Below are 20,636 nucleotides of genomic sequence, written 5' to 3'. Positions count from 1 at the left end.
GAAAACACCTCTGCTTAACAAAATAAATCGATGCTTAAAAACATTAATCAAAAACATCGATGTATCGACTCTAATCGGTCAACGATGTTTCTCCACCTCTAGTCGGCAGTGCAGAATTTTTTTTTTGTGAACTCTCAACCAAGAAATTGCACTGCTCTTGTAATTTGCGCAAAAGATAGCATTTAATCTGCAAACATTTGGAAGCGGCAGGCGTGTTAGGTAATGTATTGAATTAAATAACAAAATTAGTTGTTTATTTGAGGCTTTTGCCAAAATCGTGTGTGCGAACAAAGCGGTAGCGGCGGCGACGCTGGCAGCGGCATCGACAGCGGTGGCGGCGGCGTGGTGGGAGATACACACGACACGACGTCTTGAGTGCAGGGGACGCTAACGTGAAAAAGCGATATAATTTGTAAATTGCTAGCTAGTGAATTGCCAATTGTTGACTGAAAGAAGAGTTCTGACAAATTCAATCATTTGTTTTCATTTCGACAGCAAAAAAAACGCAAACAACCTTTGACTGCGGCGCTTGTTTTTTTTTTTGTTTTTTGTTGCCGGTGGCGCGAAAAGTGAAACAGCTTGTGAAGCGAAATTGCGTTGCGTGCGCGCGTGCGTTGGCCAAAAGCAAGCAAGCAAGCATCGATTTTTCGTAAACGAGGCGCAGCAGCAACTGTAGGATATCATAATGGGTGCCTATCTGTCGCAGCCGAAAACCGACAAAGCGTCCACTGATGAATCCAATGAATTGCTCGTCGTTGGTGCAAGTTCAATGCAAGGCTGGCGCAACAGTCAAGAGGTTAGTTATTTTAGTTGTGGTTGTTGTTGTTGTAGCCCTAGCAACAATGCTAATGTGTTTTCTTCCAGGATGCACACAATGCTATACTAGATTTTGATAAGAACACATCGTTTTTCGCCGTCTACGATGGCCATGGAGGCGCTGAAGTCGCTCAATATTGTGCTGATAAATTGCCAGAGTTCCTCAAAAATCTGGATACCTACAAACGCGGTGCACTAGAAAAAGCACTTAAGGATGCATTTTTGGGCTTTGATAAAACTCTGCTTGAGCCGACTGTGGTTACCACATTGAAAATTCTAGCCGGTGAGCATAATATTGTGGATGATGAGGCCGATGGTTATGACGAAGAGGATGATGCAGAGGAATTGGCCGAGTTACATGAAGAAAGCCATTTGCCATTGAGCGAAGTGCTCGAGAAATACAAAGGTTTGCCACAAACCCACGATTTGGCTCTAATCAAATCGGCTGCAGTTGCCGCCAAGCTGTCAACAAGTTCATCGCGAGGTCGACGCGCTGCTGCTGTCGCCGCCGAGGCAGTTAATAAGGCGGTAATGGATCCCACAGCCAAGCCGGTTGGTTCCTCGACCTCTGCGGCGGCTGCAGCTGCTGCAGCAGCCATCAGTGAAACCGACGGACCTGGTCCCAGCTGCTCGGGGAGCAGCAGCAGTAAACTAGACCAGGAAGATGAATCGACTGTGAGCAGCAGTAGCAGTTCGAGTGCCAGCAAAAGCAACAATTCACCAACTGTTGCCAGCAATAACAGCACTAATGCCACAAGCAACATTGTCAACATTAAGGCTGAAGCAAGCAGCAATAAGCAAGCTGGCGTTGCAACCACTGAGCAAAATGGTATTGTGACCTCATCGGAGGCCAAGGCAGCCGTCAAATCGGAAGCCGAGTCCGACACAACTTCGGAGGATGCAACTGTCTCGGGCTCTAGCGATGTGGCCGACAAAAAGGCCAATGGTAATGTGGAGGCAGAAGCTGCAACAGCCATTAAAGTTGAGCCCGCTGACATTTCATCGACCAGTAAAGAATCTGAGAAATCTGCAAAGAAGGCAGCGACCCAAGAAGATGATTCCACCGACGATGATGCCGATTACGATGAAAACGCTGCGGCTAAAGCTCAAGAATCTGCCGCTGCTGAAGTTTCTTCGGACGAAGACATGGATGAAGATGAGGAAGATGATGACGTCGACGACGATGATGATGAGGATGATGAAGACGATGATGATGTAAGTAATCCTCGAATTAGTTGAAGTCTTGTCTAACACGTTCAATTAATTGCAGGATGAGAATGTAAGTGACGAGGACGACACCGATGAGGATCAACTGGCAAATGATCAGTTCTGTGCCAACATGATTGAAGAGCCTGGAAAGGATAGTGGTTGCACAGCCGTCGTTTGTGTGCTCCATGGCCGTGACTTGTATGTGGCCAATGCTGGTGACTCGCGTTGTGTGATTTCACGCAATGGCAAGGCCATTGAAATGAGTCTAGATCACAAGCCCGAGGACGATGAAGAGTCCACGCGCATTGTCAATGCTGGCGGACGTGTTACACTCGATGGACGTGTCAATGGTGGACTCAATTTGTCCCGAGCTTTGGGCGATCATGCGTACAAAACGAACCTCGAGTTGTCAGCTGAAGCACAAATGATTTCCGCACTACCGGATGTTAAAAAACTCATCATCAGTCCGGAGGATGAGTTCATGGTTCTGGCTTGCGATGGTATATGGAATTATATGACCAGTGAAGAAGTTGTGAAATTTGTGCGTCTGCGTCTTAAGGATGAGAACAAGAAACTATCACAAGTTTGCGAGGAGGTAGGTCTTAAATATGTACACGAAGTATTGTGTAACTCTTTGGAAATCTTTTATAGCTATTTGACAATTGCTTGGCACCAAACACAATGGGCGATGGCACCGGATGCGACAATATGACCGCCGTCATCGTAAAGTTCCAGCAAAAATTACAAGAACTACCAGCAACTATTGATCCAACAGAAACGGAAGATGCGCTCCTTGCAGCAGCTGCCCTCAAGCTGAATAATCAAGGCGAGCAAGTTGCTCTCAAGCGTAGCGCTTCTCCAGATACGCCAGCCGTTGGTGAAGCAGAGTCCGCAGAGAATGCCAGTAAATCGAAGCGAGTGAAAATTGAGAATAATCCGGAGAAAGCAAAGGATGACAAGGATGTTATCAGCAGCATGCCATCATTAGCATCAGCATCGCCGTCAGTTGACGAACCGAAGGAGAGCAGCGTAGTCGTATCATCAACGTAAATTCTTATATTTGAATTGAACTTAAACATCCAACAACAACAAAATAGACACGACAATGTGGCCGAAGTGTTTTGGCATTTTGCACATTATTTGAAACAACTACAGAAAAACAAAATCGTGCTCTTAGAGCACAGAGAGAGCAAAATAAAAATGAAAGTAAATTTCCAAATTATTTAACGCCAGCTATCTATATATACATAACGAATATTCATTTTGTACACATATACACATATATATTTTTTAATAATACATGAACCTATTCATTTTTATTCGTTATTTTTAACCCGTGGCAAAAAATAAAGTTTATAGACTCGTACTACAACAATTCATAAGCTCGTACAAAAACAAATACATATACTTTTTTTATCATTTCACATCAAATGTTTTCAAATATTTACAAATTTATATTTATAATGTGAGGAACTAATAAAACTCATCTTAAGAACACGAGTAAACATCTCTAAAATCGTAATTCCACTGCATGAATGTATTGTAATAATAATTGAGATAATGGCTTCGTTTTGCTAGCCGTATTTTTAAACTGTATTGGATAATAAACAAATGAAAAGCAAATAATAGTTTTAATAATAGAATTTTGAATTTTATGGTTTGCATTAAAAATCTTGTACTTTTCCTATTTAAAATATTGATTAGCAGCGCCATAGTGTGGCAGTTTTTTTTGTAGCTCAATATAAATACTAAAAATACCCAAGCATGTGGTATTTTGTAATATGGGTATAAATTTGCTAATTTGGGCACTTGCTAGCCGTATGTTTGTGTGTACAACATATGGATATTGCATTGTGTATATAATCTGAAGATTAACGAGCAGATCTACGTCAGAACGAGAGTTTAAGGTAGCATACAAATTTCGGTTATTTTGTGAGACTCACAAATTCGCCAAAATTGATCCATTAGCGCAGAACACGGCGAGCGTAAGCAGCGCAAGAGAAGGCGTTTGCAAAAGCTCCGCAAAAGAAAAGGGCGTGGTGGACTTTGCGATCGTCGGAGCAGGAGCAGGCAGTGGAGGTGGATCTAGTGGCGGAGTGGCGTCCAAGACATTTGCTGTGAAACCTTCTGCTTACAATGATGATTATAATTGCATAGACAGCGACAATCACAACGAGGAACTTGTACTGCACGAACCCAGAGTCATGTCCGGGGATCAGAAGGTGCTGCTTAAGGGCCACGCCTCCCAGTACGTTAAGCTAAACGTAGGCGGGCGTTTGTATTACACGACAATTGGCACGCTGACCAAACACAATGACACAATGTTGAGCGCAATGTTCAGTGGCCGCATGGAGGTCTTGACTGATTCAGAAGGTAAATTGATGTCGATGAATCATGTGAAGATGATAAGATAAATCTGTTGGGTGCTATGTGTTGCAGGTTGGATTCTAATCGATCGCTGTGGCAATCACTTTGGCATACTGCTCAATTTCCTGCGAGATGGTAGCGTGCCGCTGCCGGAAACAAACAAAGAGATTGCTGAGCTACTGGCCGAAGCTAAATACTATTGCATCACAGAGCTGGCTATGTCCTGTGAGCGCGCCTTGTATACGCACCAGGAGCCGAAGCCCATCTGTCGCATACCGCTGATAACGTCGCAGAAGGAGGAGCAACTCTTGATCAGTGCATCGTCAAAGCCAGCAGTGATATTGGTGGTGCAGCGACAGAATAACAAATACTCATACACTAGCACTTCGGATGATAATCTGCTCAAAAATATTGAGTTGTTCGACAAGCTCTCGTTGCGCTTTAATGAGCGCATACTTTTCATTAAGGATGTGATTGGACCCAGTGAGATCTGTTGCTGGAGCTTCTATGGCCACGGCAAAAAGGTTGCCGAAGTCTGTTGCACATCCATTGTGTATGCCACCGATCGCAAGCATACGAAGGTGGAGTTTCCCGAGGCACGCATTTACGAGGAAACGTTGCAGGTGCTGCTATATGAGAATCGCAATGCTCCTGACCAAGAGCTGCTGCAGGCCACATCTTCGGTGCGTGCTGGCGGCGTCAGCGGGGCAAGCATGCATCAGTATACCAGCGATGAAGAGGAGGAGCGCACCGGGCTCGCTAGACTACGATCGAATAAACGCAACAATCCCACTTGACTTTTGCATAGGATGGCATTGCCACAGATTTGATGGCAAGATTGCGGTGCTTGCAGCCTCTGTTGGTTCGCTTCGTGATCCAAAATTGGTGGCTTGAGTATCGCATCATATTCGTTAGACATTTAAGAAGTAACACAGCTGCATGATAAATTCCGAGAAAACCAAGAGATTAATTGCGAACTCTACATTATATATTCTTTCCAAAATCTCGATTTAATTATATATGTAGCGACTATATCTACTGAAATAGCAGATCCTAAGCAACAGTGTAAACAAAGTATTAGGTCTCATATGTTACATTTAAAGTTTACAAGCTTAAATAATATATGAACATGTTGAAAACAAAGCAAAGTTAATTTATCCATTATTTATGTTTATGTTGTATATAACGAAACTTCCTAAGGGGCGACTTGAAATAGTTACCATGGCAACGCGGGGTACAACAAAACAATGTTTCCTTTCACTTGGAATCAGTTGCAATATATTCTCAAATGGAAGAACTACAGAAAGCGGGACTATATATCGACGAAATCTATAGACTCCGTGTACAGGATCCAAGAATAGCAAATCAAACAATTGAATTGCGACAGGAATGCCTAGAGTACTCGCGAAACCTACAGGAGCTCAAGAAATTCGGCGAAGACTTCTACAAGATATCCAACAATTTCGCCAAGGATGTGGAAAAGGAAAAGTTGCGTGCAATTGGCACACAGAATCAACTAAAGACGATGGCCAAACAGCGGCAGAGCGAACAGCAAGTCTATCAGAGTCAGATACTCGAGCAGACGGTCGAGTTGGAGCGTTTGAAGAGCGAGTATCAGTATTTGCAACGCATTGAGTCTGAACAACAGGATATCATTAACAATTTCCTAATGAATCAATAAACTTAACTAAACCTAAAATCATATTTTAATTTATATTTAGACAACCGCCAAATTTTTCCTATAACACGCTAGGCTGCACAGCGGCGTATTCGTCTTGGAGCAGCTGTATATCTTGCGCTTGCCACAGCCTGCAATTCCGCACAATTGAATGCGTGGCGGGGGGTCAGCAACCTGTGCTTGCAGCGGAAACTCTTGACCTGGTGGTACCATAATGTATGCGCCATCCAGTGTATTCATGTAGGTTAGCGAGGGCAGCGAGAGTTTCTGTTGATTTTTCTGACGAGCTGCTGCTCGCTGCTTGCCGCTCTCCTGTTTCTTCAGCAGACGCTCCATTGTCTTTTGTTTATCCTTTTCTCGGCGCTCGTCCGCTTGTTGTTTTCGTTTCTGTGACTTGAGCGCGGCCTTCTGAATATCCTCGGCCGTTTGTGGCTTCTCCTTCTCCCGATAGCCGCTAGGCAGTGCGATTAACTCCTCGACAAAGCCAGAGAGCGCAGGCTCAGCGTCCTGGCTCCTTTCATACATGGCTCTTTGACGTGCCGTCATTAGCTTGGGATCCTTGATCTTTTTCAGCTCATCATCTACATCCTCTAGTTTACCTGTCTCAATGGCATTCAGCCAGCGCTCCTCGTCGCTAGACGTGTCGCTGTTGCGACGTTTTTTCGCCTTTTTTGCATTCGCATTTCCAGCTGCCGGCAAAACATGAGGCGAAGTCTTTGTGCTGCTCGCAGGTCGTACGCGTTGAGTGGGAGGCTCTGACTCAATTGCTTTGTTAATTGAAGGAGTTGGAGTTGCAGACACTGCTGCTTTCACATGTGTTGGTGTTGTTAATGTTATTTGTGGAGTTGTTGCAATTTCGATGTCAACTTCGGAGGCTACATTTGTTGGAACTGGCGACGAGGCAGACTCTGTTGGCGAGGCAAATCTTGCTGGTTTCTGTCGTTTACTGCGTTTGGAGCGACGATCTTTGAATGGGTATAAAGTCAGATAATAGATTGATTAAAGTGTTAATATTGTTGTTACCTTCTGTTTTGCCCATGCTTGCTAAATAATAAGTAATTTACTGGCTTGGATTTGTTTTGTTTGTCAAACACAACGTGACCGCAGACTCCTATTCAAAATATACCAAACAAATTAGTTATGCTAGCTGCTTCTACTCGAAAAGTATGCAACAATTAATTAAAAATGGCAACGCTGGCAGACCTAGTTCAGATTTCGATTTTGTTACCAATTATCGATAGTTTCATTGTGTACACATAATCGGCTTTTGAAACAACAATAACAATAATTTGTTTAGCTATAATCTTTTTTCTTATTTATACAGGTAGTAAATGTTAAGATTATAACTAAAATTCATGCAGTGATTTAAAACTGCAACTTGAAGCTGTCTAATAGTCCGTTTTTGACAAATTGTACATCTTCTGTCTTCAGATTTTATAAATTAATCCATATTAAGCTTAACGGAAGTTGTGCCAAATTTGTTAATGTCGCATAGCTAGATATTTATTATATCCCCATGAAACAACGGCATTGAAATGATAATAATATTGCTTTTATTAATGCAGCAGTATAAATCTAACTTAACAAGGTTATTTATGTTTTTTAATGGAATTAAATTAGTTCATGAGAACGATGGTATTATTAATTTATCTAAATTTATCACATCGTCACCAGAGAATCAATATATTGTTTATGCATCTTTCGTTTTTATTCACTATTTTTTGTTTAGCTACACAATATTTTAAAACAGGAAAGTTCAGCTAATAGAAGATCATTAATCTGTCACAATCTTTAATACGTATGTGTATATCAATTGCTTTCAGATTGCAGCCAATGCCATATTTATATACATTTTATATATAGTTATGCGTTTATTATTTAATGAAAATAGGAAGAACTCGAAACCTAAACAATAAATTATTGGCCTTAGAGCTAGAACGCCAAGGCCACTCATCCACTTAGTTGCTAGTATTATGTGTATTATGTTATGATTACGAATTGCGATTCGGCTACCAATAGCTGCTGGGAGTTATGGGTGGCAGATGATTGCCACAGCGTGGGAAATTGACAGGCACTGGCGGCAAGTCCTTGAGCGTGCCGACTTGAAAGACCAGATTCATGCCAATCACAATGTGATACTGAAAGTGACAGTGGAACAACCAGAATCCTGGATTATCGGCCCGGAAACGCAAAACGGCATAACCATTATTCGGAACTGCAACTGTATCCTTTAGCGAGGGCTTCAAGTACTGTCGCTCCAGCATGCCGCGCTGATCCAAGTCAAGGGCATGCTTCAAATTCATGCGCTTGATATTATCGTCTGGCGATCGACCCAATCCAAGGACATAGAAGGATGTGCCATGTAAGTGGAAGGGATGACTGATGTTGATCTGCTGCACCTCATCGACCAGCACAACCTCAACAATGGCATTGAGGGGTATATCGATCTTGTGTGTGCACTGACAATTTTCACCGCAGTCTGCCGGCCTGTTGTCCCCATTGCAGTAATACTCCTCGGGAATGTCCTTGTACTGGGAGAGCAGTGGCGAGGGCGGCGCTATGTATGAGACCTCATCGATCAGCGATATCAGATGATCAGCATCCGAGGCGACTATGAAAGGAAGTGGATTAAACTGGGCTGCTGGTTTGACTTTCCAATGCGAGCTGTTTCTGGGCAGGATTTCGCATCGTTTAGGTTACGAAGTTAACAACAATACACACTTAGGTTTAAACATAGCTTACAATATTATCAACAACATTAATGACAGCATGCTTATCATTGAGGTTTACTTACAACTATACATACGAGAATGGTTAAGCTTAAGGGGTTAATAAATAACTGGAGCTGTAATATTTAGCGGGTAGTGAGCAAGACTAAACTGGGATTACTCTGAACTGGACTTAGTACCAGGTTACAGGCGGCACATGATCACCGCAGGTGGGAAACTTTGGCGGCACCGGCGGCAGGTCGGCTTGTGTGCCGATGTGAAAGACCAGATTCATGCCAATCACAATGTGGAACAGAAAATGACAGTGGAAGAGCCAATAGCCGGGATTGTCGGCACGGAAACGCATCACCACATAGCCATTGTTAGGCACAGCAATAGTGTCCTTGAGTGGTGGCTTCGAGAAGTCGCGCTCTAACATGCCCATGCGATCCAGCTCCAGCGCATGCTTCAGATTGATCTTCTTGATCGATTTGTCGGGCGAACGTCCTAGCCCAACCACATAGAAGGCCGTACCATGTAAATGAAACGGATGACTAAGGTTCGCCTGCTGCACTTCATCCACCAGCACAACCTCGACTATGGCACCCAAAGGTATGTCCACCATGTGTGTGCACTCGCAGTTTGGTCCGCAGTTGGGCGGACGATTGTCGCCGTTGCAAAAGTACTCCGGGGGAATGTCATCGATCTGGGAGAGCGGAGGCGCCGGTGGAGAGATGTAGGAGATTTCATCGACGAGGGAAGTCAAATGGTCACCGCTAGGCACAACTGTGTATGTGTGTTGTTAGCGAACAGTTTTGTGTGATTGACCATATGATTGACCAATTGGTTGTTGGTTGGTCAGTGTTTAGTAATACAAGTAAGAAAGTCAAAGTGTTGGTTAGTTAGCAAGCAGAGATCGAAAGAATTCTTTCAATGTTACCTCTCTTAATCGAACGATTACGTACCCAAAAATCTATTGTATGTGTTTGGTATGAACAAGGTCTTTGGCTCGTACACATAGAACCTGAAGGGCAGAAAGATCTTGACATCGGGGCGCTCCACTAAAACGCTCTTGTCCACCTTCTTGGCGTTCTTCAAGTTAGAAACGCAAATGGCATCAGTTCGCTTGCGATCGCAGATCGCATCCAGCGGGTTAAGAATCTGCAAGAAAGTTTGGAAAGTATCTTAAGCAAGGTAATATTTAGAGAAAAATAACCGAAATTATGGAATGGATAAATAATATAATAAGACTCTTCAACATACTTATCTGAGAGTGCGCCTTAGTTGAATTGTAGTGCAAGATAAATGCTATATATAGTGTGGCATATATAGTTGTGTAGTGATAATAACATGTTGTTTAATTTTACACATTTTTATTAAAATTGATTTAAACAATAAATATACATTTAACGGCAGTTAATTGGGTTCTGTCCTCATGCTTTACAAATCTTCACTTTAAATATTGTTGTTCGTTTCATTTCATTTCGTTTTTTTTTTTGTTTGTTTGCTCATTTTGAGACTCATTTTGGGAGTCTGTTGGGAAATGTACAATTTGTTTAAACAATAGCAAATGCTTGATCGTCTCATCATCGAATGTTGCAGCTATTAAATATGACTGTGAGAAGCCAAATGAGAGCATATTTGATTCAATAGACCCTAGGCATAATTAGGCATATTAGGCATTACATACATAGGTACAAAATAGTTTAAGCATAATACAATACATACATCATATTCATCATTTACATAGACACTTTTATGTACATTTTTTATAATATTATTATTAAAGATTTAGATTTATTTCCATTCGCATTTCCCCGGGGGAAACTAGGCACCAGGCGTGTACTTTTCTTTTTTGCTTATCTCTTTCTTTTCTTGGCCCCCAAATACACATATATTATTAATAAGTTTTAAATATACACTTTATACGCTGGCTTCAAGGATCAACAAAAAAAAGGGCGGGGCTTTTGTTCTATGGCTGCTTTTATAAGTTTTTACATTGTTTCTATACAAATTTCCAAAAACGGGGGCAAGTCCCAAGTGTGGCAAGGATTGCTTGAGGCAACTTTCAGGGATGGGGCAGGGGGTGTTTTTGCTGGGGGCAAGGCAAGCTTATGCGGAATACATTTATATATATAGAGAGATTGATCTATATAGACAAGTTGAAGTGGGGGGGAGCAATATATCATACAGGAGGGCGGCAGTAGGAGGAGCAGGAGTTGGCTGTGCTTAAGATCGCATATACATACAATACATACATACATACTCATTGTGCTGTTCGTTGTTCATCTTCTCTAAAAAAAACTTTGTACAAACTGTTCAGCTGGTTCAGGTCCTCTTCGCTTTCTGTAACTATTTAATTTCTGTTTACTTTTTTTGTTTGTTTTTCTTTTTCATGCTTGTTCTCGTCTTAAGCAGTTAGAGCCGAGGAGTTTGTAAGGGTCTAACTTAATTAATGGGTATGGGGGGAGTGTGATCGCCGCAGGTGGGGAAACCGGGTGGCACCGGTGGCAGATCCGCATTGGTGCCCACTTGCAATATCAAATTCATGCCGATCACAATGTGGAACAGGAAATGACAATGGAACAGCCAGAAGCCTAGAATAAAGCAACGAGACAAAACTTAGTCAAAATCTGCTACATGTGAATATAAGCCATAATTTACCGGGATTATCGGCTCGGAAGCGCAGCACAACGTAACCATTGTTGGGCACAGCAATGGTGTCCTTGGTGGGCGGCAGATTGTACTGTCTGTGCAACAAACCGCGTCTGTCCAAATCGAGAGCATGCTTCAAGTTAATCTTCTTCACGGTGGAATCCGGCGAGCGGCCAATACCAATCACACTGAAGCCATAGCCGTGCAAATGGAATGGATGTGACAGGTTGGGTTGTTGTACTGGAGGAAAAATCAGAGGTTGTAGTAAATGTGTGGTAGGTATTGTATCTAACTGTATTTATCCACATAATAATGTTCCAAAACTGTTTCTATGCTTAACCTTAATAAACCGGTTCGGTTGAAAATTAGTTAGAGCTAATTTATAGTCATAGTTGGGCTTTTTCTGACAGTTTTAAGGTTATCTTTACTCAATGTAGTTGTGGTATATTCATAGTATTTTATAATGTACTCATTCAATAATCCTTTGCAAAAAGTTTGGAAAAAAAAACAATCATGGAAATAATTTTGCGTTCGAAATGTCGACATTAAAAATAAACATTATGAAGGTGAAAGTCTTTTCTATAGGTTTTATAAATCCAGTCTTTGTGGAACAATTCTTCCCGACTTCTGTTTTGTTTTAATTGACGATTAGTCATGAAATCTGGTCCGGAATCAACCTCATCACCAGTTACTGTTCTCATGAGCAGCAATAGGGTTTGCCTCCTTTTTATGGTTTAATTATAGCCCTGTAAGATACTTATTTAAACATTTTCTTACCCTCATCAACCAGCACGACCTCGACAATCGCATTGAGGGGTATATCGATCTTATGGGTGCACATGCAGTTGGGTCCGCAGTCCGCGGGACGATTGTCACCGTTACAGAATTGCTCTGGATTGATTTCGTTGAACTGCGACGTAAGCGGTGCTGGTGCCGACAAATAAGAGATCTCATCGATCAGCGAGATGACATGATCACCCGTGGGAGCCACTGTAATTTAGAATTGTTAAGAACTTATCCACTTGCTCTTAGCCAGGTGAACTTACCAAGGAATCGGTTGTAGGTGTTGGGCTGGAAGAGATCCTCGGCACGGTAAACAAAGAAACGGAAAGGCAGGAAAATCTTGACGTCAGGTTTCTCGGCAAGAATGCCGCGATCGATCTCCAGGGCGTTTTTCAATTGACTCACGCAGATGGCATCATTGCGTTGACGGTTACATTGCGCGTCCAAGGGGTTCATGACCTTTTTGTTGTTGTTGTTGTTGTCGTTACGTTGTTCGTTACGTCATTGGGGTCAGAGGTGGTGTCGTAAGGTGTGTTCAGATTCATATATAGATATATATACACATTTGTGCGGGAACAACAACAATTGCAGTGTGGTTTTCGTGTTGTTGTTTTTTTGTTTGCATATATTACATTGCATTTCAAGTGGGGTGTTTTTTTTTTGGTTTGGTGGGAAGAAGATAGAGAAACGTATTTAGTTATGCAGTCTGATCACTCTCTTTCTCTTATTCTCTCGATCTTGTGCTCTCTATTTTTATATATTTACAACATAAAGTCTTATACATATGGATGTATTTACAATCTCTTAGATTATAATATAGGCATATTATACAATGTACTTACAGATTCTCAGTCTCAAAATGCGAATATAACGGGCGTTATCTGCTTACAAAGGGACTTTATACTCGGAAGAACTTATTCGATGACTTTAAGAGTGCTAGCTAATGACTTCTATAATTATTTGTTAAGTTGAGAGATAAAGAGTTGCGTTCGAGTATCGAAATTGCTTACTCAGGAGAAAAGGAACTTAACAAATGGATTATTTTAGGGGAACTGTTTTTTCTTAAAAAGGAATAAAGTTTAAGGAAGAACCATGATAACTATTCATTGGGGAAAAGTTGTTGTTGATTTACTTACTAAATCACATGGTTATTCTCATAACTAATAACATAGGATTAATTACGTTAAATTTTACTGAATAAATCCGACAAGAAAGCATTATTATTATTTAGTCTCGTAGGAAGAAATATTCCTTGAGATGGAAAAAAGCTGAATATTTTCAGAAGATAAATGTCTCCTAATATAGAGAATGAATGGAAGATAAACACCGCCCCAGCCATGGAGAGGCAGAAGATTCTAGGATACATTTTACTGCTGACTTGTGGCCTAACTATTTCCGCTCCGGAACTCGCGATGCTTTCTTGGCAAGAAGGAAAACTCAAGAGATCGATAAAAAGAAATAGTCACAACTTACCACACCCTGGGGAATGCCGACATCGTAGGTGGGAGGCGCGGAAGCAGGCTGATAAGGACCACGAGCATAGCGGAGAATGGCCAACTGCTGGGCACGACGGATACCGCACTCGCCAAGACCACGCAGCTGAATCCAGTAGGCTCCCACGGGTTGATCGGCAGTGATTATGAAGTCGTAACGTTCGCCTATCGATAAAGATGTCAAAGGAGTTAAAAATGAGCGTGAAAATGGAAGCAGCGAGACGCACCTGAGAAGGAGATGATTGTGTTGACATCGACTGGATGAACGGGTTCGCCATCGGTGGCAATGACAGTCATGCCGTGTCCCTCGATGGTCACCTGAGCCGGACAAACCGAGGCAAAAGCGTTGATCATGCGGAAACGGTAGCGACGTCCTGGGGTGATAGTGAAGATCTCCAGAGGAGTGTTAGTCATGAAACCGGTATTGGGATCACGGAACTGTCCCTTGCCGTTGATCAACATGGACTCGGGATCCTGACCGGTGTTGACAGCCAGACGACCCGGATAACGTTCAGCGGCATCCTCGTGCAACCAATCACTGATCAGCATAATGTGCGTGGTCAAATCGAAGTCATACAGATGCGAGTTGGGATCCCGAGAGGGCGGCTGACGCACCACAACACTTCCATAGAGACCGTCGAGCTTCTGCAGACCGGTGTGAGCATGCCAGAAGTGGGTGCCGGCATTGCCCGTCCACTGGTAGCGGAAGGTGTTGCCCTGCTGGATGGGACACTGGGTGACGAAGGGGACACCGTCGTAGTACTGCGAGCCACGTTGCCAGATGCCGTGCCAATGGATGGTCACCTCCATGCCCTCCATATGATTCTCCACATCAATCACCACTTTGTCATTCTCGCACACCTGAATACTTGGACCGGGTATCATGCGGTTGGCTGTAAGAATACCACGTTCAACACCATCGGCCAACACGCACTGGCAGTGACTCCAAACGGTGTTCGTTGCATTGGGCGTGCACACCTGGCAGGCACTGTAAGCGGTAAAATAATTAAGTTGTTTCGTTATTTCAGTCAATCATCAAATTCAAGTTTATTTGTATTTAAAATTGATCATTTTAATAGGGAATTCCACAAGAAAAGAAATAAAATAAAAAATCCAAATATGCATTCATTATTTATTCGTGGCAAAAATTGGGAAAGACCCAGTAAAACCTAATCAAATCAAATACGAAAACTAGAATATGTACTGCAAGTTTCAGGGATATTATTACAAGTTGCACTGCATGTAAATTGAATTGAATTACAGATAAATCTGATTATCAATTTCAGTAAAGGAAAAAATAAAAGTGTGGACAGGAAGTTAATCATGAGCACATTGATCACGTCCGGATGCGATGTGCAAATGGAGATTGATGTTGAATTGGATGTGGATGCAAATGGAATAATTTAATGCATTATAATGCACAACAACTACAACTTAAGTGCTTCAACTTATGTCGTACATGTCCAATGTGCGAATCACAGGCGGCTTAAAACGTCCACTAATTAAGTTGTCGTCTGTGATTACTCGCTTGTTTATAAGCCAAGACGCTGTGGGATGCGAGGTTATTAAACTAGTATCTTGAAAAAGCATATTTATCTCTGTTGTGCTCAAAGTTCGTTGACGAATTCAACTATAGAATTTTGGACTTGAAATCAGCATAAAAATACTTGTTTATTGATATTATTGCTTATCAAAGTTATTGGAATTGAACGGCTCAGTTTTTCTTAATAAATACCAACAATATAAATCTTTACTATCTGCTGGATTAATTAAATAAAGTTCTGTAAATTGCGCGAATATTTAGAACAAATTTAATATCTTTTTGAAATTGAGGCTTATTTACAAAGTTAATGAACTTAAGCAATTATTAGATTAATGCTAAACAATATTAAATAAATAGCAAAACAAATTATTCCTTTCATTTTCACTGTATTTTTAATCTTCTGCATTTCTTTTCGCTTTCTCATGACAATGTTAATTAAATTGTCAAAAATGTCATTAAAAAATATGTGCGAATTTTTGCTTATGGGAAATTTTTTTAAGATACAAATAAAAATGAAAAAGGATGATTAATGTGGAATACACTCATCAAAATGAAGGGAGAAAAAGCTTAATTGCACATTGTTTGCTTTAACTTTGCACCTTTGGAACTTTGAAAGAAAGTAAGGTGAGCGAGTTATCAAGCATTTTAACAGTTTTATTTTAATGAACTAAATGTCTAAGAGAATGTGAGTTTATATTTTTAACAGTGCATTACTATGGTTGTATTTAGCTCTTTTATAGTTTTTAAAACTCCTTAAGTAGCAATAAGTATACTATATATAATATTAAGTATCCGCTAGTTGTACATAATTTATGTAAACAAATTCAAAGGGAATCTAAGAGTATAGCTTGAGACTATTTGCTGCTTACAAATCTGTCAGTATACTATATACATTTGTATTTTTATTCAAGATGGTTAACACCTTGTATAGCATACACATATAAAGTTATACGTTGCCAAGAATGTAGACAGTTGTTTTTTTTTAGATAGGAGTGCCTATTATTTCCCAGCCGCCTATTAAAAAAGTGAAGTTAAGTTGTTTTTGCACCTACTCGATTAGACGTTTCGCTGTTTATCGCTTGTGAATGAAATGCAACAACTGCAATTGACAGATCTGTCGAGGTTGTCGAACTATCTGTGAAACTATTGGCAATCGTTTGACACTGTAAATACTACTGCTATGCTAGTGGTTGTACTATTACTAACACCTTAGTACGCGAGTAGAGCTGTTATTAAGTGTGTCTATTGGAGTAGTAGGGCAACAGCGAAAAACTGAGGCTGAGATCAAGATTGAGACAGGCTGAGATTGAGGTTCGTAACCGGAGCTGAAACTGAAGCTGAGGCCAGTTTGCACTTGCAACTGACAAAGTTGCAGATACGCGAACTCGAACTCGCAGTCGCTGCTGCTGTCGTAGCATTAGCATTTGCCTTTGTTGACTGAGCTCTTTGTTTGTTTATTTGCCATAACAGCACTTGTGGCGTGGGAATAATTTGTTCGCCCTCGCCTCGCTTCGCCTCGTCCCACCTCTCGTCCCACCTGTCTTATTTCTCCTCTTCGCGGCGACAACACGGTGACAGCTTTGAGCTCAAGTTTTTTCCTGATGCTTTAATTTTGATGTGGTGATTTGATGCTGTACTCGTATTTGCAACTAAAGTGAACTTGCCAGCTAGATACACGCAAGCTCTTATATGTCATTGACTCCTAATCCTACGGGTTGAGTGTGTTTTTTTATGGAGGCCTTGATTGCAAGCGTGCTTTATGGATACATCAAGCCGCCTCAAGCTGATCTCATCCGACTTTCAACTTTATGGCTATGGCTTTTATATTGTTTCCGGTTTCAACTGCAGCTTCTTCCTTCTCCACTGCTTCCATCTGCTATTTATGGCTACTTAGAGTGCTATTAACAATTGGGCGCCTGACTTGCATTAGAGTGCACATAAAAACTGGTAAGCAAGCGACAGCTCGACTGTGATCGACAGCCAAAAGTGCGCTGCTCATTTTTAGAGAATATTTTTCTACATATACTATTTATTTTTTTTCTTGTAAACTTAGCTGTTTATTACTAGTAAATTGTAAGAAGATATCTCGGTTAGAATTCACCGAGCGAAAAGAGACTTGCCCAAATTCTAAGCTAAACTGCACCTTAGTGCAGCGAATAAGTATTTTTGCTACTGAACTTAGTCGTTCTACGTTTTATTGTCTATACGAGTGAATTATGGAGTGGATTAAGAAAACTATTACTTCAAGGATCCTCCGCTTTTTCCACACTATTTGAGTCGAAGCAATACAATAATATGCTTTAACAAATAAATGCTCCCTCAATCGAGTGTCAGCATTACTAGCTAATTTTTAGACTAAAGTTTTTATACATTACGCCATATGATAGAAGGGTACTATACATATGAGTATGACTCTTATAAATTTGATTGCGTTGAGATAAAAATTGTTAAAGTTATTTAAAAAATTATTTTATATGGCATTAACGAATGCTGCTAGTTTCGGTGGTTGACAATTTGGTATATTTTTTACTCTATGGTATAATTTGAATGATATTCTATTAATATATCGATTTACCAAATATAGAATTTCGTATATTTGTAGTATTTTTCCAATACATTAATTTGACATCTTTTTAAAATAATACTTAAAACTCGACTACAGCTTTCTTGCTTGTTCTTGACTATATGTTACATAGTTATCATTCCGCAGTTATGTTTTTTGTTTAATTTTAAGGAACTAAAACTAAAATTACGAAGTAAATGCGCAACACTAAGAAGTATTGTTGTCAAATTTAGTAACTCTAGCTTTTAAAGTTTAAAGTAGCGAAGACAAACAGACTAAAACAGACAGGTGCGCAAAATATCGAATCGGTTGCCTACTTCCGCTTGCATTCTAAATGCATCTTCTATTTATAAAGTACAATTGAAAATAAAAACATCTTCTACTTACGCTCCCAGCACAGTGTAGTACTCCAGGGTGAAGTGATAGTAGCAGATCCTGGGCGGTTCACCCTCGCGGCAGGCACGAGCACACTCATCGGGGGCGGAGAGAGCGGGATTGCGTCGCAGCTCGGCGGTGGCGCTGGTCGAGAAGTCGAGATGACGGAATGGCGACTTGGGATTGGGCTCCACGACGGTGCCGCTGATCTTGTTCGCCGGATACCTGGCGGAAGTGGGCAGAGTGCCGCGTGAGTTCAGGTAGCCACTGCCGGCGGTGAGCGAAGGTTTGCCATTGGCGGCGACACCCGGAGAGGCTGGAGGCGATCCGCTGCCCAAGCTGTTGCTGCTGAGGGGGACGGGGCGGGGCCCGCCTGCGGTCAGAGAGGGGTGCGTCTGAACGAGGCCATGCGTCGCCGAATAGAAGGGCGAATCGAAGGGCGTCGAGCTGCTGGGTGTGGCCACGTGCTGTTGCCAGTACGATCCCGCTGATGTCTGATCCGGCTGTTTGTCTGCAAACAACAAACAACAAACAAAATAACAATTTAATTTTGTCTTAATACTTTCTATATTCATTTGGTGTGTGTTGTTGTGGTGTGTGTGTGTGTGTGTGTGTGTGTGTGTGAACTTGGCGCTTTTCAATTAATTTTCAAACTCGGTCTCGGGGCATAGGCAACTTCAACTTGAACGTAAACGCAAACTCAAACGCAAACAAAATCGTGCTCAGCCACGTTTTAAATTAAGTGCAAATTGGCCACAGTTTCTATATATCTGTATCTCAGTATTTGTATTTCTAGCTGTATTTCTTTTTTGTTTTGGTTTTTTAGTTGTTTTTGCCATTCGGCTTTGTGCAATCGCTGGAGTTCAATCAGCTCAATGATGACGATGACGCAATGTGCGGCGCGTTTCGAGTAACTAATTAAGTGCAAAAGTCTTGTATTTGCTTTGACTAGAAGCCAAAGCCATTGGCAATAACTTTTTAATGGCCATAAGCGCTTTGAGATTTCGATTTTATTGTTTTCAACCGACCACACACACACACACACCCCCCAAAAACATACATTCACAATTTGTTCGTTTCTGATATGAACAAATTAATTTTCGCCCCTCCTCGCACATCCAACACTACGTATACGTAATGTGCAAACGTGTGTCTTTAGTATAATGTACTAGTATTATACGCGAAAAAAGTGTTGCTTGCGGGCAATGCCATTATTATAGCAACAAGCAGAAGCACAACAAAAGGGAAATTTCAAAATAATGCTACACTTTGCCCAACGACGTCGCGTCGTCATCGCCTATTGTCTTTTGCCTTCGTTTTTGTTTTCGTTTTTTAATCAAACACAGCTGCCGCATGCCCACATTTACAGTTGCAGCTCTACTCGTAGTACAATCAGCGTCCCACGCCTCAGTACGCACCTACACACACATACACACACACCTTGCAAATGCGCTTTGAGTGTGCTATCATTTAATAGAATTGCATGGGGAATAAACAAAAGATTGAGGACACGAACTTCACTTCAATTTGCCAGTTGCAATGTGGAATGTACGTGGCACGCATTTTCATTGATTAATCATTTATTGGTGCAACTTTCCCTAGCATAAATGGAAAATAATTATTTTATTGTGTCTATTTATAGCTCTTAAACAACATCATAATTACAATCGAACTACAAAAGTCAATCTATAATTAAAACATTCCATTTTGATTCGATCGCTTTCGAGTGTCGCACAAACCTTGACTCATTTCAGCTGGAAGCCACTGTATGCAAACATTTAATCAATCACATTAAATGAACGTCAATTTGTTACCATTAAAGTTTCTCAAGTTTTGCCAAAATATTAATTAAACAGATAATCTTTATTTGCGTTAGACATATATCTATGAACACAGAAGCAATTAACTAAACTTTATTGCGAAGCGCCAATTGAGGAAGCGCGTGTTTTACCGCAATAATAAACTTGAGTTTAGCAATGTGGCAACATCTAATTGACAAAAAGACCCTTTAAAAGTTTCAAACCTTCACTTTACGAAGTAAAAAAGTAAAAAAAAAAATAAGGTAAAAGATTTCCGAAATATGAATGGCTTAATCTGGAGCATTGCTCACAAGCGATCTGTAATTGAAAGCGGATATACAGTTTTGAAACCCAGCCCTTTGTGTCAATAGCCATATCCTCTTTATGACAGTTGGGCGACAAAATCGTGGCATAAATTAAATGGATGCCAATTATTTATTCCATTTGAAAACCCGTTCCGTTGTCAACTTCAAAGAACAGAAATAATTCGAATCATTGTTATGTCTAGTTCAATTGAAATCGTTTTACATCTATGGTCAGTTGTTAATTGGGCGGGCAACTTTGCGATTGTATCCGAATACGAATCCGAATCCGACTGTGACTGCGAATTCGAATCTATATCCGATTCGGAATTAAATAGCAAGTAA

The 20,636-nt window shown here is 41.1% G+C and overlaps 5 protein-coding genes across 5 annotated transcripts in view; 3 read left to right on the top strand and 2 right to left on the bottom strand.

The window, feature by feature from the left end:
• The first annotated feature begins 95 nt into the window (after window positions 1-95).
• LOC133845906 (probable protein phosphatase CG10417) lies at window positions 96-3,651 on the top strand. The gene is made up of 4 exons (XM_062280561.1): window positions 96-796; window positions 865-2,031; window positions 2,087-2,620; window positions 2,677-3,651. The coding sequence occupies exons 1-4, from the start codon at window positions 686-688 to the stop codon at window positions 3,073-3,075; spliced, it is 2,211 nt and encodes a 736-aa protein (XP_062136545.1). The 5' UTR covers window positions 96-685; the 3' UTR covers window positions 3,076-3,651.
• Window positions 3,652-3,841: 190 nt separating this feature from the next.
• On the top strand, window positions 3,842-5,540 carry LOC133845909 (BTB/POZ domain-containing adapter for CUL3-mediated RhoA degradation protein 3). Its single transcript, XM_062280565.1, has 2 exons — window positions 3,842-4,398; window positions 4,465-5,540. The coding sequence occupies exons 1-2, from the start codon at window positions 4,230-4,232 to the stop codon at window positions 5,187-5,189; spliced, it is 894 nt and encodes a 297-aa protein (XP_062136549.1). The 5' UTR covers window positions 3,842-4,229; the 3' UTR covers window positions 5,190-5,540.
• A 132-nt stretch (window positions 5,541-5,672) lies between these two features.
• LOC133845910 (intraflagellar transport protein 20 homolog) lies at window positions 5,673-6,073 on the top strand. Its single transcript, XM_062280566.1, has one exon. The coding sequence runs from the start codon at window positions 5,681-5,683 to the stop codon at window positions 6,071-6,073; it is 393 nt and encodes a 130-aa protein (XP_062136550.1). The 5' UTR covers window positions 5,673-5,680.
• A 2-nt stretch (window positions 6,074-6,075) lies between these two features.
• Window positions 6,076-7,249, bottom strand: LOC133845908 (INO80 complex subunit B). Its single transcript, XM_062280564.1, has 2 exons — window positions 7,094-7,249; window positions 6,076-7,035 (listed from the first exon to the last, which is right to left on the bottom strand). The coding sequence occupies exons 1-2, from the start codon at window positions 7,107-7,109 to the stop codon at window positions 6,110-6,112; spliced, it is 942 nt and encodes a 313-aa protein (XP_062136548.1). The 5' UTR covers window positions 7,110-7,249; the 3' UTR covers window positions 6,076-6,109.
• Window positions 7,250-7,600: 351 nt separating this feature from the next.
• The window catches only part of LOC133845167 (uncharacterized), a 34,025-nt gene continuing 20,989 nt past the window's right edge, over window positions 7,601-20,636 (bottom strand). Inside the window, exons 2-11 of the mRNA XM_062279537.1 lie at window positions 18,203-18,701; window positions 13,937-14,697; window positions 13,690-13,874; window positions 12,480-12,675; window positions 12,211-12,423; window positions 11,443-11,673; window positions 11,230-11,375; window positions 9,744-9,939; window positions 8,975-9,564; window positions 7,601-8,763 (exon numbers count right to left, since the gene is read on the bottom strand). Coding sequence (XP_062135521.1) covers window positions 8,080-8,763; window positions 8,975-9,564; window positions 9,744-9,939; window positions 11,230-11,375; window positions 11,443-11,673; window positions 12,211-12,423; window positions 12,480-12,675; window positions 13,690-13,874; window positions 13,937-14,697; window positions 18,203-18,701 — 3,701 coding nt within the window. The 3' untranslated portion in view covers window positions 7,601-8,079. The remainder of the gene's footprint in view (window positions 8,764-8,974; window positions 9,565-9,743; window positions 9,940-11,229; window positions 11,376-11,442; window positions 11,674-12,210; window positions 12,424-12,479; window positions 12,676-13,689; window positions 13,875-13,936; window positions 14,698-18,202; window positions 18,702-20,636) is intronic.

Source organism: Drosophila sulfurigaster, chromosome 3 (genome assembly GCF_023558435.1).
Source record: "Drosophila sulfurigaster albostrigata strain 15112-1811.04 chromosome 3, ASM2355843v2, whole genome shotgun sequence".
Taxonomy (NCBI): Eukaryota; Metazoa; Arthropoda; class Insecta; order Diptera; family Drosophilidae; genus Drosophila; species Drosophila sulfurigaster.
Note: the sequence above shows the minus strand (reverse complement) of the source record. Positions and strands in the feature narration are given on the sequence as shown.

Coding starts and splice junctions, on each gene's coding strand:
- LOC133845906 (XM_062280561.1), top strand. CDS start 686: ATGGGTGCCTATCTGTCGCAGCCGAAAACCGACAAAGCGTCCACTGAT. Junction 797..864: donor GCTGGCGCAACAGTCAAGAG/GTTAGTTATTTT, acceptor GTTTTCTTCCAG/GATGCACACAATGCTATACT. Junction 2,621..2,676: donor TATCACAAGTTTGCGAGGAG/GTAGGTCTTAAA, acceptor AATCTTTTATAG/CTATTTGACAATTGCTTGGC.
- LOC133845909 (XM_062280565.1), top strand. CDS start 4,230: ATGTCCGGGGATCAGAAGGTGCTGCTTAAGGGCCACGCCTCCCAGTAC. Junction 4,399..4,464: donor GGTCTTGACTGATTCAGAAG/GTAAATTGATGT, acceptor TATGTGTTGCAG/GTTGGATTCTAATCGATCGC.
- LOC133845910 (XM_062280566.1), top strand. CDS start 5,681: ATGGAAGAACTACAGAAAGCGGGACTATATATCGACGAAATCTATAGA.